This window comes from Columba livia, chromosome 3 (assembly GCF_036013475.1).
Source record: "Columba livia isolate bColLiv1 breed racing homer chromosome 3, bColLiv1.pat.W.v2, whole genome shotgun sequence".
NCBI classification, from domain to species: domain Eukaryota; kingdom Metazoa; phylum Chordata; class Aves; order Columbiformes; family Columbidae; genus Columba; species Columba livia.
This window is the reverse complement of record NC_088604.1, coordinates 13,873,403-13,898,738: the sequence shown is the minus strand read 5'-3', so window position 1 is coordinate 13,898,738 and position 25,336 is coordinate 13,873,403. Positions and strand designations below refer to the sequence as shown.

General features: G+C 38.0%; 1 protein-coding gene across 3 annotated transcripts in view; it reads right to left on the bottom strand.

Annotated features, from left to right (window-relative positions):
- The window catches only part of NBAS (NBAS subunit of NRZ tethering complex), a 184,897-nt gene that overhangs the window by 116,985 nt on the left and 42,576 nt on the right, over nt 1-25,336 (bottom strand). For all 3 annotated transcript variants that reach the window (XR_002418886.2, XM_005506848.3, XM_065055875.1), the window contains exons 22-32: nt 20,801-20,884; nt 19,102-19,255; nt 17,430-17,615; nt 16,194-16,367; nt 15,063-15,196; nt 14,296-14,358; nt 13,623-13,745; nt 12,010-12,112; nt 9,526-9,749; nt 4,930-5,042; nt 1,062-1,175 (exon numbers count right to left, since the gene is read on the bottom strand). Coding sequence is in view for 2 of the 3 variants with exons in the window: in XM_005506848.3 (XP_005506905.3) it covers nt 1,062-1,175; nt 4,930-5,042; nt 9,526-9,749; nt 12,010-12,112; nt 13,623-13,745; nt 14,296-14,358; nt 15,063-15,196; nt 16,194-16,367; nt 17,430-17,615; nt 19,102-19,255; nt 20,801-20,884 (1,472 nt within the window). In the remaining variant the exon portion in view is untranslated. The remainder of the gene's footprint in view (nt 1-1,061; nt 1,176-4,929; nt 5,043-9,525; nt 9,750-12,009; nt 12,113-13,622; nt 13,746-14,295; nt 14,359-15,062; nt 15,197-16,193; nt 16,368-17,429; nt 17,616-19,101; nt 19,256-20,800; nt 20,885-25,336) is intronic.

Genomic DNA, 25,336 nt, shown 5'->3' with positions numbered 1-25,336 from the left:
TTTTGATTTTCCTTCTCTCATACAAAGAGAATCATTTGGATCCAAAAAGAAAGTAAACCAAATATCAGCAGCATTAGCCTAAAGAACCCAGAATATTAAGACGAAAAATTGACAGATTTTAACTTGGTGTGGGAAGAAACAAAGAGGAGAGGGAAAGTGCTGTATAGCAATCTTGTCTTATGAACTGTTATTAAGACAGATTTTTCCAAAAGTCTTGCAAGTGAAAAAAGTGTCTTTCCAATTCTAGAGAAGAGAGGTGACATGTAAAATGAACATACACAGAGACTGAATCCAGCCCCACTAAAACAGTACCATCCCCCTCTCATCTGCCACCTTTCACTGCATGAAATACGAATTTGTGTTTTATATTTCTATATTCTATTTCTACATCATAAAAACACAGCATTTGCATTGTATTTGCATTTGCACTGATGAAGTATTTTCTAAAAATCAAAAGGTTTGCCAGGCACTTTTGGTAGGCTATAAAAAAATAAAACAAAACCAAAACCAAACTAATAACCTCAGAATTCAATTCATGAAGATGTTCTGTTCCTCAAATTTATCCTCAAGATAACGTATCATTTTTAGTGCACACAGGAAATATATGAAGCACAGACAAAAGTCTAACACCTAAAGTTTATGCATTACAGGTGACATTTTCCCTCTAACTTAAATGGGACTATTATCAAATCAAACTATCTTATTTGACAGAGACAATAAGATATATTGGAATTTTAGTACAACAAATTAACTGAAAGACACAATATTCTCAGTCACAACTCTTCCAACTTGAAATGAGCTTTTAGTCAAAATCCAGATTAGACAGGGCTGGTTTTATTTTACATATAAGTGAAAAGTCAGAGCAGCTGACCATATCGGCTGTTTTTCAGACAAAATATTTAATTTGGGTGAAATATTTCATTCCTCCCCAATGACTGCTCTTCCAGATGACTTTTTAGTGATATCCTTGAACACACATTCTAGCAATCAACTCAAATGTCCTAAAGCATAACACAAATGCATGTTGCATTGCAATTCAGTGTCTTATTAACACAGCTTACCTGCAACCCTTAGCAAATTTGCAAGTCCCAGGAGCTTAGCAGACTGCTTATAGTTTGTTGACAACTGAGCAAGACAGTCCTTGATGAGACTAAGCCGATCGGAACACAACCGCACTGTTGAAAGAAGAGCTGGTGTTAGAGACTGTGCAGATTAACCTTACTGCTGTATTTTTGGTTACACGATGTAGACGCAGAAAGAGCATTAGAGAGTACAAGAATGAACAAAACAATCTGAGAAACAGCCCAAAAGTTACTTGCATGCAGATCCTCAATTATACCTATAAACAGAAAGTCAAAGTAACACTACAATATATCCAGCCCCAAGCCCTAGCAAGTCAGCCTGGGAAAAGAGGAAGAGGGAGACTGACCTGAACAAAAACTTACGTTTGTTTCAGGTTTTTAGACTCAATGTTTTTGAAATTAACGTGGCTGACCTTCACACTTTTTCTTTTAAATAACATTTTTGCAGCATTCTCAGAAAAACTGCTACAACAGACATTAGCTTTCATTCAGAAAGTTGTAAATAAGAAATATTTTATGCTGTATTTTATTTTAGGGTGAACATGATACATCACACAGACTGGAAGAACTATCACAGGCAAAATATTCATGCTGTTTTAATGGAAATAAATATTTTCCAAGCAAGTGGAAGGATAGCCTCCAAACCACCAGGTTGTGTTAACTGTATCATGAGCAGCTTATAATTAGTACTGTGTTTCAAAAGGATTTCACCAAGAATTAAACAGTTACCTTACTTGTATAATTTAATATCATGAACTGATTTCAGTGCTCTTTTTAGCTAGTTAGTGGGTGGCTAACTTCAGGCTGCTGCTTTAAAATGGTAATTTTCATACCATGCAAGTTCTCAGAATACAGAGGAACAGCCTGCAGATCTTCCACTTCACATTCAGTAAGACACCACTGTGCACACAGGGACAAACTCTGCATTGGCACATTGGGCTCAAAATATATGATATTAGGCCTCTCAGAAAGAGCAAAGAAGCACTCGCATAATGAGAACTCTATCAATAAGTTCTGGAAATCAAATTAGACTAAAAATAAGAATGAAGGAGTGGGAAAAGGTTACACTTTTAGTTTCATTTTTAATATTCTATCACACACATATATTAGCATGCAGCAATAAAATGTTTTTGCTTACAGACTATATAAGCAAGATTTTTTGAAATATCTAAGATAAATAAAGTAATCTGAAATAATAGCATGGGTCAAACACTTTCATTAAAGATGGACTTTTCTTCACCTTTTATGTTAATAATGAATCTCCAAACCAGATTTTATTAAAATACGTCATAATAGTAGTTCACAACCTTAGCCGTTGAGTTTGCTGAAAATACAAGTAGGGGGGAAAGCTTCACATAAAACTAAAAATAAAAGAGCAAATAAAAGTCTATTGCTAATTCTTACTGTGGGGATAACTGATCCCCAGCATTATTTTAATAACACTCTGTCAAAGTAACTTACCTTTTAAAGGCTTTCCTTAAAATTTTAATACAATTTTAATCTTAATAAATTAATTTGACGTACATGAAAGATAATGAAGGATAAGTCAGGATCATTGGTGAAATTGCAGGAATTTCACACACTCTAATTAATCTAGATCAGTAGTATAAAGCATACTGACAATGCACTATTACATTGCCACATTTTTAAACTATACTTTTATGCCCATGCTGAAAAATGTGAAGCAACTGTACTTTTCTACAGAATGAACAAACTGAGTAAAAATAATTCTGCTCTGGAAGTCAACAATGCAGTATTGCAAGATGTAGAAACCAGACTTGTTCTCAGTCCAGAGAAGGTAAGATTGCTGAATGTCACGTATGAAGCATCAGCTCACTTTGAAGGAATACTTGGTAAAAAAAAAGGAACAAAAAGAACACCACAGTAAATTCACAACAGCCACTAAAAGCATCTACTTCGTTTTCCAGAGACCCAGAAGTGCTTTCCATAAATCCCAATATTTCTCTGCACAATGCCAGAATAAAACAACCATCAGCACATTTCATCAGTACTCAGTGCTCTTCTCAGCCAGTTCTTTTCAAGTGCTTTTAGCACTCGTGTTCATGAAGTTTGACACGGTTGCCCACACACCACATATTCAAGCTTCACTGGAAGCCAGGTAGATGAGCTCTCCTGTGTTGCTTTCACTTAGAAAAGTGGTGGGTTTTTTTTAATAAAGCATAGCGGGTTTGCATGGCAAGGTTTCAGGAGCAGGGGGTTACAGGGGTGGCTTCTCTAAGAAGCTACCAGAAGCTTCCCCCATGTCCACCAGCGCCAATGCCAGCTGGTTCCAAGATGGACCCACCACTGGCCAAGACCAAGCCCATCAGTGATGGTGACAGCACCTCTGGGATAACATAGTTAAGAAGGGGAAAAAAAAACCAGCACAACTGCAGCAGGATAGAGGAGTGAGAGTATGTGTGAGGAACAACTCTGCAGACACCCAGGTCAGTGAAGAAGGGAGGGGACAAGTTCCTCCAGGCACCAGAGTAGAGATTTCCCTGCAGGCCATGGTGCAGGCCAGCTGTCCCCCTGCAGTCATGGGGATCCATGGTGGAGCAGAGAAACACCTGCAGCCTGGGGAGGACCCCACACCCAAGCAGGTGGATGCCCAAAGGAGGCTGTGACACCCTGGGAAGCCCATGCTGGAACAGGGTCCTGGCAGGACCTGTGCCCCATGGAAGGGACCCATGTTGGAGAAGCCCATGAGAAAGCTTCACGTGAGAAAAGTTCATGGAGGACATGAACTCCCACAGGAGGGACCCCAGGCTGGAGCAGGGGAAGAGTGCAAGGAGTCCTCCCCGTGAGGAGGAAGGAGCAGTGTGATGAGCTGACCACAACTCAAGTTTCCCATCCCCTGCACTGCTGTGGGGAGGCGGCAGAAAAATCAGGAATGAAGTTGAGCTTGAGAAGAAGGGAGGGGTGGGGGAAAGGTGTTTTTGGATGTAGTTTTTATTTTCTCATTATCTTACTCTGATTGGATTGGTAATGAATTAAATCAGCTTCCCTGAGCCAAGTCTGTTTCGCCCATGTCAGTAAATGGTGAATGATCTCTCCCTGCCCTTGTCTTGACCCATGAGCATTTATTTATCTTTTCTCTCCCCTGTCCAGATGAGGAGCAGAGTGACAGAGCAGCTTTGGTGGGCACCTGGTGTCCAGCCAGGGTCAACCCACCACAAAGCAATTATAATAATTTTGTTAGTTTGTCACAATCTATAAGCAGTAAAATATATTGTAATATATTCCATTTTCCCCTTTATCTCATTGTCTATAATCATCCTTTCTTTCAAACTTCTGTCCAGCAACTTTCCACACCACTGGAGTCAGAGCTGCAAAACAGATTTGAAGTTTTACACAAGTCATCAGGAGAAATACCTTGTAAAAGCTCACTTCCATTGTCATAGGGTTTTATATACTTCAAAATGAAACAGCCCAGTGAAGACATGAAAACTGCCTATGCATGAAGTACCACTCTCTCACCTATTATTTTAAAGCTCATCAGCACATGAACAAGTGCAGATTATCTTGTAAATAAAAGGTGAGCTCAAACTATCTCTTCTGAAGTCACCAGGAGCTTCAGATACTCAGTACTCTACCTACTAAAAAGTCTTGCTATAATAAAAATAAGTCCCAAAACACAGATACCATAAGCAGACATCCTTCTTATCTCACATCAGCTGAAAAATGTTTTTTTAAAAAATAATTTTTTGGTATGTGCTTGTAAGCTGTTTGGAGGCAGAGAAGGGACCCTTTAGTTTACTCGTGCAACACTCATACAATTACCATTTCTCATACTATTTATGCCTGCAATTCAAGTAGTCATATAAAGAATAAAAACATACAGTACCTTGCAACGGTAATATTTTCACACCAAATTCTTCAAGGTAGCCAAGAGCACGAATGAGATCTAGCTCCTCCTGAATAGCACTTGGACAGTCTATAATAAGTTGTAGACAGCACCTAAACAGGAAGGAAACAAATTTTTCTAAAATAGGTTGAATACATTCAAAGTTAAATTTGTGGGGTAAGCTCATCTGTGAGTTAAGAAAACAAAACAAAACAATAATTTACTGTGCTTATGAAATGTCAAAATACCAACTAGCCCTGTAGGACACATGGAAAGTGTTTGGCACTTTTTCTCTCTTACAGCTGGCTAAACATTGTAACAAAATCCTATTATTAGACTGTCACGATCTTCTTCACTTAGGTGCAATAGGAACATATAAATGCCTAAACACTCCTGAATTTAACGCATAAAAAAAAAAAATCATCTTTACTAAAGTTAAGTTTATTTAATATTATATGGACATAATAAGCCTTTAGGTTTTGTGTGTGGGTTTGGTTTTTTTGTTTGTTTGTTTTGTTTTCATTTTTTTGGGGGGGAGGACTTGGTTTGGTTTGGGTTTGGTTTGCTCTTGTTTATATAAAACCTGCATTCTGGTAGAGTGTGTTCATATATAGTTTTATTAATACGTGCTTAACGAAAATTCACATGTGAGACAGTCTCAATGATTTAAAATGGCTCAATTCATAATGCACATTAAATCAGGAAATTATTTCATTTGTGCATTTTCTCATGCAGTTTTTACCTCTACATGTTAATTAACAAATAGATATTTTTACATCAAAACTAAAATTGTATGTTAGCTACATTCCCATTTGAACTTGTCACATTTTTCAGGATCACTGACAAACTTTTCAGGGTGAAGCAGAGATTGAAACAGCAGTAGAAGGAAAGAAAACGAGCTTAAGAGACAATAAATACACTCCACCTAACACAACTCATACAGGAAGGTTACTGGGAGACCTACACACTGTGATAATCACTCAGGGAAATAAGTTACCATGAAATAACTGGTTGAAGGAAAGTCTGAGAAGGACCAAAACATCTTGCTAAACAGCATAAACACATGGTCACACATTCATAACAAGCGTTCCAGCTATACACTGCATATTTTGAAATATCACCATGAAATCATAAGATAAAAATTGACCATGGGACCCTTATAAGATATAAAAACCAATGATACTTTCTATCTCCAGAGTCTGCTAAGGGAAAAGACTCTCAAAGACTGGGAGGGAAGGCAAAAACAAACAAACAACACATAATAAATACACACGATGGAAGGAAAAAAAAAAATCAAACAACAATAACAAACCAACCACACAACAAACAAGTAAATAAACTCTGACTTTATGACATTAAATGAGTTTTTATAGTGATTATAAAACCACAGCAGGTTTGAATTGGAAAGGATCTTTCAAGGCCATTTATTCCAATCCCCTGCAATGAGCAGGGACATCTTCAACCAGATCAGGTTGCTCAGAGCCCCATCCTACCTGGCCTTGGATGCTTCCAGGGATGAGGTATCTACCACCGCTCTTACATCTAATCTAAATCTCCCCTCTTTCAGTTTAAAGTTACTACCCCTTGTCCTATCACAACAGGCCCTTGTAAAAAGTCCCTTTCCAGCTTTCTTGTAGGTCCCCTTTAAGCACTTCTCTTCTCCAGGCTGAACAAGCCTCTGGGCTCCAGAGCTGGATACAGGACTCCAGGTGGGGTCTCACCAGAGCAGAGGGACAGAATCACCTCAACCTGCTGGCCACACTCCTGTTGATGCAGCCCAAGGCAGACTGGCCTTCTGAGCTGCAAGTGCACATTGCCAGCTCATGTACAATTTTTCAACCACCAGGACACCCAAGTCTTTCTCCACAGGGCTGCTCTCAATCCCTTCATCCCCCAGCCTGCACTGATACCAGTGATTGCCCTGACTCAGGTGCAGGACCTTGCACTTGGCCTTGTTGTACCTCAGGAGGTTGGCATGAGCTCACGTCTCTAGCCTGTCCAGGTCTCTCTGGATAGTATCCCATCCCTCAGGCATGTCACCTGAATCACTCAGCTTGGTGTCATCTGCAAACTTGCTGAGAATGCACTCAATCCCACTATGTCATTGACGAAGATACTAAACAGCACTGGTCCCAGCACAGATCCCTGAGACACACCACTTGTCGCTGATCTCCAGCTGGAAATTGAGCCCTTAACCACTATTCTGTGGATGCAACCATCCAGCCAATTCCTCATCTATCAAACAGTCCACCCATCAAATCCGTATCTCTCCAATTTAGAGAGAAGGATGTTGTGGGGGACTGTGTCAAAGGCTTTACAGAAGTCCAGATAAACATCCATAGCCCTTTCCTTGTCCACGGATAAAGTCATTCCATCACACTAGGTTGGTGAGGCAGGACTTGTCCTTGCTGAAGCTATGCTGGTTGTCTCAAATCACCTCCCTGTCCTCCATGTACCTCAGCACAGCTTCTAGGAGGATCTGTTCCATGATCTTCCCAGGCACAGAGGTGAAGTTACATTACACTACAGTGTCACACAACAGCAAACAACTGGACTGCTGACCCAAAAATCTGTTCCAAATAACAGTGTATTTTGTTCTTGCTGCCCTGAAGTGGAGCTTCTCACCTGCAAAACCCAAGCAAGCTCTGCCTCTCCTTCAGGAGGGCTCCTCTCCTACACATAGAGGAAATCCCACCACTACAGCATCCTCTCCCCATAAAACTAAGTAGCTAATAGAGAGATTTAACTGCGGCAATTATATGCATACAGATAAAATTCAGTTGTAATTTGGATATTATAACATTCTTGCAGTTGCTTCATTGTGATCACAGCTTTTGCATTGCATATCTAGTAGCACTGGTGTCCAAAATGTAAAAATGCTCAACTGATTTAAAAACGATAACTATATCTATCTAAATATTCAAATATTTGAAAAGAAAAATAAATTTTAAAAAGCTAGTGACTCTTGGGCCCTTTAGGCCTCCAACGCAATTATTTACTGCTTATAATCACTCTAGGTAATGACATTCAAACTGTGTTTTCAATAAAAAGGTAGAAATAGATCCAGCATTATAAAATTAATACTGTAAAAGTGACTGTTTTCCAACTTTGATCTAATGCAATAATGCCTTTACTAAGAAGCAAACAAAAAAAAACCACAAAAATAAAAAAAAGCCTCATCATATATATTTATGTGTGTGCATTTGGGATGAAAGACAGGAAGAAGCTGAGGCTGATTAGGGAGAATAAAAATGCTTTTTCAGTCATTTTCCAGTTAAGTTATGGAGAAGGTAACCATCACCCAAGGCAAATTGCAAAAGTATTCTTCCTTCAGTCCCTAACAGAAAATACACGATTTGTCAATCCATAAAATTTTACAGTGGCAATATTTCACTGAGGAAAACTTCTTCATTTTAAAAAGGATAATTAATTACAAACAGTTTGACTGTATTACTCTAGTTGGTACTCGAAAAAACCTGGAAATGTGTATGTACCGACCATTATGGCTCAAGATGAATTCATATCTTGAGGGGAAGAAAAATTTAATCTTTTTCTTGTGATTAGTAGGTAAGTGTACTCATGTCTAAGTGAAAGTAGCACTTTATAAAGACATGTCTTCCTTTGTAGTTGAGACATAAATAGTTTTGTTTGGTTATGGGATTTTGGTTTGTTTTTATGGGTTTGTGTTTTGTTGGTGGTGTGGGTTTTTTTTACTAAACACCTTAAGGAAAAAGTAAAAAAAAAGTAAAACTCATTTGGATTAATGCATAACAACAACAAGAATGAAACAGCACATTCTTAGAGTAAAAGGGAAAGGCTGGAAATATTAAAATATGCCTGTATTTTACATATTTATGGTAAGCCAAGGCAATCAATCTTCTACAGAGGCAATAGGCCATTATTTTACCTATCTGCATCTAAACTGTGAAAGAAAATATTTCCATATCTAAATCTATAAAAGAATGAACACCCACACTGCAACCTCACAAGGCTGCTCTATGCCTGAACTCCTTTCTAAAGAATTATTTGGCTTATTTCTTAATGTAAAAAAAAAAAAAAAAAAAAAAAAAGACAGCCTCAAATGAACTCTCAGAACTGGGAAAGACCAAAGCAATAAAAGAAATTAAAGAAGCGGCAAAACGCTATTTTCTCTTGTGATAGTAACTGGGGGCCACATTTGTGGTTCAATGCTGTAACATGGATAAGGTTCATTTGACACACACAAAAAGCTTCTTATCCACAGAGAAAGACTTGCACATTTCTTCTTCTTCAACCTGAATTCTGTACCAGATCATTCCAGCAACCAGGGGCAGCAATGGTGCACGCTCACACCACGCAAGGCAGAGAAGAAGAAAAGCAAACAAACAAAAACCAAACCAAACCAAACAAAAATAAACCCACAACAAAAGACAAACGAAAGAAATCAACCAAACAAAAGAAAAACTTACAGAAGCCAAAGATATTGTTTCCATTTACCATGTAATTTTACGTGAAGATAAACCCACATAAGATTTACCCCCTCTCATAGAGAAAACGAAATAATGGTTTACATTAAAACAGTGACATATGTATTTACATATATAATTGTAAACATACCTGGCCAAATCCATACAGCTATCAGTCAAACTTGTTGAAGAATTAAAATATTCTCTGCCAGCAGCCAAAACTAGTTCAATACTTTTTGCATAGCTGACCCGGTACTGTGACTTCCCTTTGGATGAACTTGGTAGATCCACAGACCCAACACTGCAGTGCATCATTTGCCCAGCCAAGTGGATATTGTCTATATTGCTTGAGCATAAAAGACTTTCTGTGAATATCTAAAAGAAAGAACAATAATTGAATGATCTGCAGCAGCAGCTTCAAGTAAGCTTATCTGCATTGTATGGAATCAGCCCCTTTGAATAAAAGGATCTTTGAAGTCTAAAGAATATATTCAGTCCAAGAAGTAACATGTACCAAGGAGAGTATTTCTACGATTCATTTAAATAAAGCTCAAGTTAACTAGTAGCGAGTTATTTCTACTTCCTGCAGAAAAAAAAAAAAGCTTATTAACTGCCTTTTTACAGTATGACTTAGAGATCAGGAATTATTTATACCTACATTCTGAGGTGTTAAAAGGGTGTTAGAATCTGAAAAGGCAGCTCGGTAATAAGGCCTTAAAACCAACAACATGAGAAGAAATTTTGTATCCTCAAAGAAACTAAAAATATTTAGAACTGAGCATATAAGATGCTTTGTTAAGTTTCAATCAAGACTGTTTTCAAAGAATGCATACTAATATAATGCTGCACCTGCCACAAAACACCTGTTACTTTCAGGTCAAAGTTTTACCCACTTTAAGACACTAAAAATCTCAATTCCTTACTTATTTTTTTTTAATTACTGTCAGCATTGTCCTAATGAAGAGCAACACATGCATTTAATCACTTCAGAATATCGCAGTTGCAACAATATCACCTTTATCAAAGGTTTTAAATTTCATAACAAATTCAAGAGAACAAATGTATCACAGAAGAGCCAGGTTCGAAGAGACCTTGAAAATTCATCTGGTGCAACCTTTTGTGGGAAAGGGGGAACTGATGAGACCACCGAGCACCCTGTCCAATTGCACTTCAAAATTAAAATGTTTCTTCACTAGAAAGAACGTCTCCAAACCATCTCACGCTCTGGAACGGAATACAGTTCAAGGCATCTTAAAACACATCATACAATTGGATCATCTTCTATTTCACAATAGTTTAATCCTCAATGCACAGTGAAAGATGGAAAGAATGACAGCTGAACCTTCTTCCTTAAATATCACAAACATACAATTTACCTCTCTCAAAATTCATGGACATTAAGTCCCTCTTACAGAGGACAAGATACACTTTCTGTGCAAGCAGACTAGAGTAAGCATCATGCTAAAAAAGATCCCAACACAAACCTCACATGACTGTAAATCCTTACTGGCTCATCCATTTCTCAAAGTATAATAGTGTGACAGCTCTACATTTCAAAGCATTTTAAGCATTCCTAGATCATTTTTCAAAAGCCCTTTGTTGTGGTTTTTTTTTTAAATCACATAATACAGAGATTAAAAATAATTAAACATTAATTAAAAACTTACATTAAGATCAGAGTAAAGCAAATGCTATTATTTTCAGATAGTACTGTAATTCTTTAAAATGCACTTAAGAAAAAATTCCAAGTACGCTAAGCCTTAGCCTATCACAAAACCATGAACATGAAATACATTCCACTTCTCTTTGAGCAACTTCAAATTGTACAACTACAGAGTGATTTTTTTATATATAAGTGCATTGCTTTTTTCCTACAATTTTATTTTCTAGTTTTCTTTCTAAACTTCTCCCAAGAGCTAATCAGATTGGTAGCCCTAAGCAATTAAATCTGCTGGCTGTAATAATACTTACTCTTAAAAGAAAATGTGACTATTTAAACACCAGTTATAGTGAACACAGCACTGTTTCTGTAATAAACTGCAGTATTTTAAAGTGGAAAAAGTACATAAACAATACAGGTCACAGCAAATTCTGCATCAGTCTAATAGCTGTCCTTTGCAAATATTAATGACATCGGTTTGGAGTTTATACACATGCTAGGGGTTTTTTTTTTCCTTCAATGAAACCGGATTTTTCATCTCACATTATTTCACTTCAAGTGCAAGCAGTAGAAAGTCCATAGTCCTATAACGATATCAGATAATATTAACAAACCAGAACTCCATGTTAAACAAATGTTTGGTTGAAGATAATATTTAGCTAAAAGGTTGTTTATTTTAATTAGGTTTAAGTGTTTGTTAATAAATACATTTGTGCATAGAATTACAAAGTCTCAAGAAACTGACTCAATTTTTAAAATGTTGAATTCTACTAAAAGATACAGAGGATATTTAATAGAAGAGCTTTTAATTTTTTGAATTAACACTGGAAGATTCTAATTTGAATGAAAATACCATAAAACAGCCAACAAACAACAAAGCAGCATAACACATGAAAACATATTTACATTTGTGTGCAACAATATGAAATGAGAATTTGTAGCTTACTTAGGATACAAATCAGTAAGAAAACTCACCTCATAGCAAGTATCTGAATGCAAGCATGTATATACTTTCTGTTGCATGTCTAACATATCCTGGAGCAACTCCTTCCAGTGTGTCTCACTGACTGGTGGTTGCCTACAAACATTGTTAAAATTAAATATTTTCTTCCTCAACAAACTGAAGAAAAGCAGTAGATAACACTACAGTTCTATCACCAAAAATATGAGTTTTCTCAAATACTATGTCAATGTTTAATTGGACTCTTAACCAAAAGTGATTTAAAGACAGAATGCTTTTGATATCAACATTAAAACAATGTCTGTGGGATAAAGTTGTTTGATGACAACAACGCAGTACTCCAAGTGCTTTTTCTGTTTGTTTTCTGTGGGATAATACAGAGATTTAAGCAATCTTTATCAAGATCCCCCAAAGAGGTTTCGGTAACCCCCAGCGGTACATCAGGGCATTGCAAGTGCTGTCTTCCAGCTGATCCAGGAACAGCTGGGTAAAGACAACTGGTAACAGCAACTGAGGATCATTAAAATGCTATTTATTGTAGGAAATTCTCAAAGGAGTAATCAATTGCATGCCATCACTGGCAAATAGAGCTGCAAGTTTATATTGTTCCTTAAATTGGAATGGTATTCAGATTCTTGACCCTCTGGATCCATGGATCTCTGTTTACCCACAAAGCTTCCTATAAAACTTCATTTGTTCTATCAAACCTTTTACTAGTAAAAACACCGTTGAAGTTTTTTGATGTTATCTTGAGCCTTTCACATTAAAAAAAGACTTTTTTAAGCTACAAAAGCTTGTCCAATTAAGTGACTTTCTCATGTGACATTAGCTTTCTCATTCTGGCAAAGAAAAGGGTCCATACAAAAAGAGAAAAATCAACATTTTTGCTAAAGAGGCACTGACTTGATCTTTCTAAAGAAAGGTTCTTAGAAGCCAAAAAGGTTTCAGCATGTCCAAGTTAAATACTACCCTACCATCACCAGTAAACTCTTGTACATGTGTCCTCTAAATAAGAGAAAAAAAAAAAAAAACAAAACAAAGCACAACCAACACTATTTTTCCCAGGGCCAAATCTTTTTAGCTGCTTATTGCAAGAGCTGTGTAATAATTCATCTACACCTGGAAGACGAGGTAAATGAAGTAGTTCTTACAGAGCAAAATTGAAAAATTATACTGGAAATAAAAGAGGTAGAATCGATACATAGAAATCAATAAATTACCCTATTACAAGAGGTCCTAAGAAAAAACGACAGAAAAAAAAATAGTGTTATTTCACAAATCCTACATTCTCAATAAAATTAAAAAGGTCTTAAAGGACCCCATTTACAATGTTAACTTTTACTGTTCATCATCTTGCAGTATTTCACAGCCAGTGTGCCTTTTAGGCTTGTTTACTTGAACACAAACATATTGAAACAGGTTTAAAGCAAGACAAGAGTTTCCAAATGTGGAAAATGCAGCAAAAACACTAATCATGTTAATCACCAGTTTAACAAATGTGCTATTTGTATATCATGTGCTGTTTGAACACTGTGGTTCCCTACTGCAACAAAACAAGTACACTCTCTGACTGCAAGTACTTGTTATCTTCCTGTCCTTTCCCTCTTATCTCCCTTTGAATACTAACTTGCGACCCGTGTGCCTCGTCAGCCTAATCATCAGCTTCCGAGCCTCCTCCGCATTGTCCTTGGTGTCTTTCACAAAGGAAACAGGTTTCTGAAGTCCGTGTTTCTCCAACAGCTCTGACACACTGTAAATGGACAGACAATGTTTTTTAATCCTGTGTAGTTGTAAAACTACTTCTGTTGCAGCCGTCTTAAAGCTGTCTCAGATAATACACTGCACATGCAGTCTCCATAAAGTCCATAACAGCATGGATGTGCCAGAGTAACATTATTTACTCAAAAAAATTTAATACTTTAGGGTAAATGCACATCACCAATGACCTGATGGCATATCTCCACAGCTTTTAGGTTTTGATTATTCAAAGCATTACAGAGCATCAAGAGCAAAACCAAATTCCCAGGACATTTCAAAAGTAACCTCCCTCCTCCTCCTAAAAAAAAAAAAAAAAAAAAGGCTTTTATTTCAAGGAAAAAACACCCATACAGTTTTATTATATTCCAGTAGCATTTTAGCTCAAAATTTCTAAGTTGTTAATATAAAAAACGTATATATTATCTTCTCAACAGTACTAAAAAGAAGATAAATATTCTTGCTGCTTTCTTGTCATAGAAGTTCTTGGCTATGCCCAGTGACTTCTCTAAGAATGTATTACTTATTTTAGCAAAATTAAGTACCTCAGAATTTGTTCCAGTTCATCTACTTCATCATGAAGAGCGTTAGTCTTATGTGTTTCAGGCCTGCAAAGATATTATACAACTAACATTAAATAAATATATCTCCATAATTCTTGTAATTCCTTCATATAACTCCCGTTACATAAAGACAAGCAGTTTGGAACATTCCTTGATGAAAATCAAATATATGTTTGCTTGACAAGATTAAAACAGTTGGCTTCACGTTGGAAGGATGCCAAAAGTGAGAGGGGTCCCTCAGTCTCCTAAGAACAGAGCTTTTCCTTTTCCTTACACTTTTCTCCAGCTGTCTCCTTCCCACATTTAAAAGATACTGGGAGAATAATTTACATCTCCTCCTCATGCTTTCACTTTCTTGAGAAGTACTTGTCCTTCACCTAGGTCTTCCATACAGAGACCTCTATCACAGGGCCGTGTTGCTGCTAACAAGCTAAGTGCAAGATGCCACTAACCGGAACAAAACCAGTAAGATAGACCTAACACTTGGTCTTAATTCACCAAGATATAAAAGTCTATGAGACTAACACAGAAGCCTTGATCCAGGCTGCTATTTTAAACCACATTATGTTCCATTATTTGATGGAGTACATATAGAGCACAAGCATACGTATGACCACAGCAACTCAGATAGGAACAGAAAATTCCGATAACATTACCTACCTTTCAGTGACTTAACGACTAAAGTATTAATTCACAACTATATTTAACTTATCTAAAATACTTAGAAATAACTTGCTGAAAATGTTTACCCATATCCTCTTTGTGGAAGGCATTCCAAAATATCGTAACAGAGAGAGAGCTGGTCATCTCGTTCACAACTATAAATACATTCCAATGCTGTAATCATAAGCTGGTCTTGATCAGGAATAATTTTTTGCTGACACTAATAAGAAAAGAAAGCACATTATTTTTAGTTTTCTGTTTCTAATTCACCAGTGAAGTTTTTTCTATAAAAAGATGTGTACTCCAAGTAAATAAACTGTCTTCAGTTGTAATTAGAAGATCTCTTGTCAGCAACTTAATGAAGTACCTGTTGCAAGTATAACCTGAAACATAACTTGGCTGGTTTCCTACACCGCAGATGCTGGAAAGAACAGTGGTACGTCATTATGTCATTTATGAATCTGAGAGGTGGAAACGGTGCAGGGCAGAGGAAAGCGACCACTGAAAACATTTGTCAGATTTATTTAATATGTACAACACTATCAATACATATAAAATAGCTGCGTTTTATCTTCACTGGTTGATTTCTGTCCATACACTTGGAACACTGAGCAATGTGCAAAAATGTGCTTATGGGCCCTGGAATCATTATTTAAACTGTAGAAGCAGCATGAAATACTCACCTGGAAAGTAACTTCAACCCTTACTCACTGAATTCTTGGCTCCATTCTAATGGCCCCCATTTTATTTTTTACATTGGTTGTGGAAGAAAGGGGTAGGGGCAGGGCAGGGAGAAATAGCCGGAAATCTACTCCTAATAAATTCCTCAGGAAAAAATAGTAGTGAGATCAAACTCTTTCATAATTACTTTTTAAAAACCAGATATGCCAGGACATTACTTTAAAAGCGTCACCATAAAATTACTTCAAAGAAGAATCTTGACAACTATTTTTGTTCTGCTAGGTCAAGATCATAATTACATTGGTTTGACAATCTCATCAAGGAAAGTTTAGTTCAACCATACTTTATATATATATATATATATATATGTACTTTTTAATTAATATTTTATAAAACATAGCCAATCTTGGCTCCAAGAAGAAGGGAAAGATCAGACAATCTGATTTAGAAGGCAAACAAAACCTATTTATGAAATCACCTCTTCAGGACAAGAATTTCCAAATAAACCAGTAGAATCAACAGGGCTCTATACTTACAGCAGGTTTTGAATTCTGAAATATCTTCAGAGGCAGAGTCAGGTCTTCCTTTGCTAATGTTACTAAATATTCTTTAAAAAGTGAATTTGCAAGACCAGGGGACTGGTTTTCACAGCGATGGAGAAAAGGGATCATCCACTGATAAACGTTTTTCACATATTTTTCCTCAGAAGACTGGCAAGCAGAGTTACAGAGAGGAAAAAAAGAATTAGTTCAGATTTGTTGTCCAAAACCAACAAGAAAACAAAACAACAAACAAACAAAAAGAACACAAACAAGCAAAAAGACCACACACACACACACACACACACAAAAAAAGCACAGAACATATTTTGATCAACGTAAATGAAACAGTATCTCCACCTATCACAACCAAGAGCTGAAGCCCGACTTTCCCCACTGCTGCCCAGATCACTACATCACGAAGCACTGAAACAATCCATTATCTTTCCGCTACCCAATGGCTTGGGGAAACTAAGCCGTACAGGCATAAAGCCCCTTCTGCAAGGAAAGCCTTGCTGTCTTCCTCCTGCAGTTTTGGGACAAGTGAAGTATCGGCTTGCATTCATCTCAGAGTAGCATTACTTTCAGAATGCAAGAAACCAAGGCAGAAAAATAAATTCTGAGTAGTTACAAAATTCATAGCAGAATTTTGAAAATTCTGAAGAGCTTCAAGTGCACGAATACTCTCCTCTGGTGCTTACATATTCTTCGATTGAATTTCAGAGCCCTGTTCAATCTCTAAGTATTTTTCAACCTTTCCAGCACAGGCTGAACACAGAGAAGATTAAAACACATGTGCTGCAGAGGCAAATATTAAGATTTTTTTTTTCCGATATTTAAAGACACCAAAAAACATCCAAAGAAAACAATCAATGTTGTTGTATCTTCAGCATTAACAGCTACCCTGAAGATCCTTTAGAAAAGGTCAATGAAAAAGCAATTTCCAGCTTTCAAAAGACTGGATTTATTAATATTTAGTCCTACGCCTAGGATGAAGAAACAGGTCTTGGAGAACACTAAGCCGTTTTAGTTGTTGTTAAAAACAAATAAACAAAGGAAAAAACCCACCACAACAAAAAGGAACAGTAAAAGTGTTGAATTCTTGCTGAATTACAGATGGTGGTTCATCAGAAAAATGACAGCCAATAACAGTATCTTCATACACACAGGATCTAGGGTAACCTGCATTAGCGGAAATCAAGGCATACTTACTGATTTATTCAAAATACTTACATTCTTCATCAGCAGTCTGAGCTTTTCAATGTCCTTCATCTCTACAAGTTCCTTCAAAGTTAAGGTTCGATCACCATCAGTTTCATAAACTACTGTCTCAAGGGTGATCAGATTGTCACAAAGCACCTGCAGACCAGGAATATTCCTCTCCATACCGAGACGAACAAGGGACAGAGCACAGTCCACCTGAAAAATAATAAAAACCACCATGTAACTGTTACAAAAAACACAAGTTCAAGTGCAGTCTGTGTCCTACTTGTGTGTCAATTTTCTTTCCTTGTTCCTGTTGCTTAGTAGGCAGTTCTAAGTTCCTACAAGTTTTTGTGGCCTGTATATTCTTCAACAGATTGCTCTTCTCAGCATTATAAAGACCAAACAAAATGCATAATCCTAGTGGATAATGTCTTTACACCTCTTTTGACGCAGATGTGCCCTATTGATGCATGTAAATTAGGAGAAAACTGGTTTTTATTCTTTCTCGAGATCACACACAGAGATATATCACCTCATCTCACTGCAACGAATTGAAAGGATTGCTTTAAACTAACATAATCCGTTAACTGACTGAAGTTATGCATATCTCTGCACATAACATGACTTTTGTAGCTGTCCATGAATTAATAACTTTAATTATTGCATTTTATTTCACAGAAGATAACGACAGTCTTTTTCCCTGGTGACTGAAAATAACTTTATATGAAAGATTCTGTTTCAGTTTCAAACAGCATAATATTGGCTGCATGTATTCAGTGAGGCAGACGTAAGTCTGGAAGAGTAGAATGCAATTTCATGTATGTGTTAGTAATTTAACTGATCCTTGGAAGTTGCTTTTATTTCCATATCTACTGATAGGCTGTTAAGATCACAGGGAACTATGATTAAAGAACCTTGGAGGGCTGCAAGCTTGAAGAATAAAAGAGTTCGTCCATCGGAACTAACTCATAGTGATACTTCCAGTCAGCCTCCTTTTCACACAGCTAATTTGGCTTGAGAAGCAATAAAATACCAGTGCACACCAGTGACGAGCTCTATTCTTACTTGCAGTGCTTATCTCTACCACACAGAGATTCAAATATTTTTAAAATATGAAGTAAATAAGGCAAAAATAAGCTGCGTGGTTCTCCCACAGACTCACAATAAACCTGCCAGGAAGACATAATGACAGTATCACGCACTGGTATATGAGCGACACGTGCAGCTGCCACACAGGGATACATATATATATATATATATATATGTATTTATATATATATATGGCACAGTATCACATGACAGATAATAAAACATGTTACAAACATAAAAAGTAATGGTAAACATTTTTCATGGACTATGGAAGTGCTACAGTCTGCTATGGTAGAGCCAGGTGAAAGGGAATCTATGGGCCTCCATTCCTATGGATTAATTATTTGGCTGACTAAACTTTAGAGCAAGCATAAGTATGCTGCAAAGGCAAAAAAAGAAAAACAAAACAAAACCATGAAATAAAACCACAAAACAAACCCCTCCCCACACACACACACAAAATAACCTTCAAAAGCTACAATGAAGATTGAGACACAGTGTATATTACTGAGGGAAAAGCGTCCCACCAAAACACATTACGACAGGATCCTGTTGAAGAAAGTTGATCAGCCCAAGTCACCCATCATCATTTCCTCGCTGCTGTTCTCACCTGCATCGAGTATTTTTCAATCTCCTGTGCTCTGCTCAAATACCAATCGGTAACGAGATCGACTGAAAGGTCAGTTGTCCTGTACTTCAGTAACTCAGGTTGTGTTTCATACAGAAATTCACCTTCATCTTGTAAAGTTGGTTCAACAACCACCCTTTTTTTTTTAAGGAAAAAAAGCATATGTTTAAGAATACATTTGCTCACATTTTTTCACATCAGTCTTTCTCCTGAAGATCTGTTTGTTCTGAAATGAAATGATATAATTGACCTACAATTACACCAATAATTTGATTATATTCAAAGGCCAGTCACAGTAACTGTTATTTTTTGTCAGCAAAGTAACTAGTATGAGATTCCAAACATGAAACAGATCATGAAAGAAAAAGAAATCCTTTCTGCTGAAGACACAGGTATGCCCAAGCTCTGCTTTCCATCTGCTCCTCACAGAATCACAGAATGTCAGGGCTTGGAAGGGACCTCAAAAGATCATCTAGTCCAATCCCCCTGCCGGAGCAGGAACACCCAGATGAGGTTACACAGGAAGGTGTCCAGACAGGTTTTTAATGTCTCCAGAGAAGGAGACTCCACAACCTCCTTGGGCAGCCTGTTCCAGTGTTCTGTTAGCCTTACTGAGAAGAAGTTTCTTCTCAAATTTAAGTGGAACCACTTGTGTTCCAGTTTGTATCCATTGCCCCTTATCCTACTGTTGGTTGTCACCGAGAAGAGCCTGGCTCCCTCTTCGTGACATTCACTCTTTATATATCTGTAAACATTAATGAGGTCACCCCTCAGTCTCCTCCAAGCTAAAGAGCCCCAGCTCCCTCAGCCTTTCCTCACAAGGGAGATGCTCCACTCCATCATCTTTATTGCCCTGCGCTGGACTCTCTCCAGCAGTTCCCTGTCCTTCTTGAACTGAGGGGCCCAGAACTGGACACAATACTCCAGATGAGATCTCACCAGGGCAGAGTAGAGAGGAAGGAGAACCCCTCTTGACTTACTAACCATCCCCCTTCTAATATAACCCAGGATGCCATTGGCCTTCCTGGCCACAAGGGCACAGTGCTGGCTCACGGTCATCCTGCTGTCCACCCCCAGGTCCCTTTCCCCTACACTGCTCTCTAAATAGGTCATTCCCCAACTTATACTGGAACCTGGGGTTGTTCCTGCCCAGATGCAAGACTCTACACTTTCCCTTGTTATATTTCATTAAATTTTTCCCCGCCCAACTCTCCGGTCTGTCTAGGTCTCCGGATGGCAGCACAGCCTTCTGGTGTGTCAGCCACTCCTCTCAGCCTGGTGTCATCAGCAAACTTGCTGATAGTACACTCTATTCCCTCGTCCAAATCATGCACAGTAAATGGCAGTTTTGTGACCCATTAATGCTCTATGACAATATTACAGTCGATAACTAACATGGCAGGATGAAAAATAAATAAATAAATCTGGATTTCCAACATTAACCTTCCTCCGCTCACATGCAAAAGGCACTCATCACATAATCACACAGAGCATAAGGCTGGAACAGGAAAGAAGGTTTGCTCAGTCTCACTAGGAAAGCTGAAAAGTCTAGTTAGTGTGCACAAAACTAAGAAGTGAGTCTTACTGGGTATTTCCCACATTTTAGGAATCAGTAACTAAATTCTTTATCTGAAATGTACATTAATATAGAAAAAAACATTTGCCTTTTCAATATACTTACCTGCATTCTGCTTTTTCACACCAGTCTTCTTCACGATGTTTCTGCTCATCCCAAGGAAGAATTTTCACTTTCCCCTGCTTATAACTAGTGTAACAGAAAAGGGAAACTTTACACAATGTTTGCGGTTTTTTAAAATTGTGATGACATTCAATTAATTGAACACAAAGCGTAAGCAAGTATTTCAGTGAATTCATAGGCCTATAATTCAATTACAGTACCAATTCTTTAAGGTTCATCACTTCTTAATGCAGTTATAAAAGTGTGATTTTGCCTGTATGGTATTATCTGTAGAAACACATTCTACCTATACTTCTATGCTACCTATATTTCTTACTGACCGTACATTTTGAAAAAAGGAAAAAAAACACATGACATGCTTTAAGAATTTTTACTGCTTCACAGTAAATATTCTGACTCCATGTGCTGTCACGGAAGCCTGAAATGAGCAAAAATCTATGATCTTCACAGCCATAAAAAAAAAAACCCATGTAATTCTTCAAATTTTAGCACAAATCCTTGTACTGAACTGAAACAAGACATGCGCTGCTGTACTGATCTTCTCAATTAAGTTTAATGTGGTTTTCTCCCTACAAACTTCCACAGTGAAACATTCTCTAAATATTGAGGTTGAAGAAAAATAAAAATCTGTTTAAAATGCAGATTAAGAACACCATGGGTTATTCCTAGAGTGATTAGTTATGGCTTGTTGTTGAAGGCTCGTTGTTTAAGCAGCATAAAACCCAAGAAAACCATGTCAAGCTCTGTAGAACGTAAACTAAGCGAGGAGAGAAGAGCCATATAAGTTCTGGCATTTGTAGAAATAAGAAAGAAACCATGCACAAAGACGTTAAAGTTTCAGCATACAAAGCAATAAGCTATTTTAAATCGCATTCGTTTTCTCCTGACCCTGATAATGAACAGCAATAGCAACACTACATGGACAATCCCTATTTATAAATTAACAACTGATACAATCTTTTCACCCCTTGAAGGGCAGCACTGTAACTCAGTAGCCTAAAAAGAAACACAATTCCAAGACACAAATTGATTTCACAATATATTAAGAGCCAAAACACTAAAAATCAGTAAGTCTATCTCATTTAGCAACAGCCATCAAACACATTTAAGAAACTGAGGCATGTCCATCCCAGCACACGTTTCTCCCAGGTCAGTCGCCTCTCCTTTCCCCCTCAATGCATTAACAATAATGCCCCATGTTTTATCACAGGGATTCCAACCCTCCAAATGAAACATGCAGTAGAAATCCAGCAATAAATTGGCAGAGACAGATTTGCAGGCTATAAAAGTCAAAAGAAAGGAGGGGAGAAGACAGAAAACTGCTAATTGCCAAGTCACAGCTACAGTAACATCTGCATTCAATTCCAGTTCAGCTGGGCAAAACGCTACAAAATTATCTTTATAATTAGGCACCATGTAGTAACATCACTGAAAAATAATTAATAAAGAAAACTCCAAATTAAAATTTATGGTATAAGCACCAGGAATAAAGTCACCTTCTGACTTAGGAAACATTCAGGCCATGTACTTTGGGAATTAGGGGTTTGTTTGTTTAAGTTTCACATTATCAATTAATTTTAAAAATAAGTATTTAAAACTGGGTTCATAAGGTCATATTTCATATATCATACATGAGAAAGTAATTATGGAAGTGTTCGCTTTATCAGTTGAAATGTCAAATAAAAGCCAAAGTGTGATTAACTATCCCTTCCAAAATAAAAACATTAAATCAGACAAAATTTTATTGCCCAATACAGTGTCAGTCACTGGCAAGGTCCAGCTGGCAGTGGAAGTTCTCATAACTGGCAGCCGGTCACTAGTGGTGTTCCCCAGGGGTCAGTGTTGGGTCCAGTCCTGTTTAACATCTTTATTGACGATTTAGATGAGGGGATTGAGACCATCATCAGCAAATTTGCTGAAGACACCAAGTTGGGAGGGAGTGTTGACCTGCTGGAAGGCAGGAGGGCTCTGCAGAGGGATCTGGATAGACTGGAAAAATGGGCTGATTCCAATGGGATGAAGTTCAATAAGGCCAAGTGCCGGGTGCTGCACTTTGGTCACAACAACCCCCTGCAGCGCTACAGGCTGGGCGTAGAGTGGCTGGAGAGCAGTCAGACAGAAAGGGACCTGGGGGTACTAATTGACAGGAAGCTCAACATGAGCCAACAGTGTGCCCAGGTGGCCAAGAAGGCCAACGGTATCCTGTCCTGTATCAAAAACAGCGTGGTCAGCAGGACAAGGGAAGTGATCCTTCCCCTGTGCTCTGCATTGGTGAGGCCACACCTGGAGTATTGTGTTCAGTTCTGGGCCCCTCAGTTCAGGAAAGACATTGAAGTGCTGGAGCGGGTCCAGAGAAGAGCAACACGACTGGTGAAGGGACTTGAACATAAGACCTATGGGGAGAGGCTGAGGGAGCTGGGGGTGTTTAGTCTAGAGAAGAGGAGGCTTAGAGGTGACCTCATCACTCTCTATAACTACCTGAAGGGAAGTTCTAGCCAGGTGGGGATTGGTCTCTTCTCCCAGGCAGTTAGCAATAGGACAAGGGGGCATGGGCTTAAACTCTGCCAGGGGAAATTTAGGCTGGATATTAGAAAGAAATTCTTTACAGAGAGAGTGGTCAGGCATTGGAATGGCCTGCCCAGGGAGGTAGTGGACTCGCTATCCCTGGAGGTTTTTAAACTGAGATTGGACATGGCACTTAGTGCCATGATCTAGTAAACGGACTAGAGTTGGACTAAGGGTTGGACTCGATGATCTCTGAGGTCTTTTCCAACCCAGTTGATTCTGTGATAATGAAGCTCAAGGGCCTGGGCAGATTCAGAAGCTGAAGAATCACAGAGCTGAGCTGGGAGGAGCACTCACAGCACATCCTGCCCTTCCCTTAGTCTCCTTCCTACAGCTCTGTGAAGAACAGCAGGAATACGACTGGGGAACCTGCAAAACTGTGTCAGCCTCTCTGTGCAAGTCACTCTCTCACCCAGCCCCTAATTAAGACAACACAAACTGTGCCCCTGCCCCTCTCTTCCCAACTCTGGCCTTTGCTTGAGTCTCTGAAACACCTAACTATGGGGGAGAGACAGAGGGGACACATGACAAGTAGATATTTACATCAAGCTCCATTAGAAAATTGCAGCAGGTACCATTGTATTTACTCTGAAGGCAAATTCCTGTTCCAAGCAGTCACTGCAGAGTGCCTATGGCTCTGTCAAGTGAGAGCATCCCATCGGAACAAGTCTTCCTGAGTAATCTCAGGGACCCAGGAGGAACTTCTGGGAAGGTTGCTTTGGTTTGGCTGTGCTTCCACTGGTTTTGCTGTCACTGACAGAAGGAAGTCATGCAAAATAGTAAGGAAAGAGGTGCACAGATTTAATCGATATTTAAGCTTCCAAATTTTCCTCTTTTGGCTATCAAATTATTAAAAGAATAAAGACAGCAGAAGTTCAGATCACAAAATTAAAGCCACAGAAGCATGAATGTGATATCGAATGACAAGACATTCCGGAACTCATACACACTCTCCTAATGCTACCAGCCCCCAGCTTGAGACCTGAAGAAAAAAATAAAAAGGAAAAAGAAGAAAAAAGTCTACCAATTCAAGCCCGTACTGCATTGAACATGTTCTTCTTAATTAAGCTGCTACATCCTGCGTAATTGCCATAATAACCATAGACAATAGCAAAGTTACATTCTGGGATTATAGTTCCACTTAAGAAACTGTTTCTTAACAGATGCAATAGCACAAAAGGGTTGCAAATTTTCTTAACTGACCTGAATACAATAATGAATTACATGTTTATTCCCTTCAATTATTCTAAACTTAGTTGCATCCCTTTCCTGACTCTTGTAAACAATATTTGAGACTAAATAGTTTAATTTTTTTGCAAGCAATCCACCCAGCCTAAAATCAGAAGTTGCTTTTTGTAGACTGATGCAATCGCCTATCCAGCCATTCAGAAAATAATTTGTACTTCTTTCTCCCTATCTAAAAGTCAGTATTTTCCTCCCTATTTCAGTAACACAAAACACACTTGGGTTTGCCTATAAAATGCAACTGATTCAAATATTTTTTCAAAATACACTTTAAAATAGAATCCTTTCAAATTAACAGAAGTCATGAATTAAGTACAGACTCCATTCAAAATAACTTCTCCACACTAGGTCTTATAGTTTCAACTGAAGTTGACAGCTTAATGCTTTAAAAAATGCTTAGTGAGGAAGATCTCACTCAATCCAAGCTGCCAGGCTTTGCTCTCTTTGTATGACAGATGATTTGCTTCACCCTTTCCCCTCACCTCCAAAATCCATCAAGTGAGGAAGCAAAGTGCAGCTCTGCCTCCCTCTGCCTGCCTTCCTCAACAGAGAAGCGTTGCAAAGCACAGAGACAAGCAACGTGAATGCAAAAGGTAAGAAGTGTGTGATCATCCCTTCTGTGAGAGCCAGAGAAGATTGAAAAAATGCCTGAAGAAAGCAATGAATATGTTAAGACTGATAAAAAGTTTTTCATTTTTTGTTTTAGTT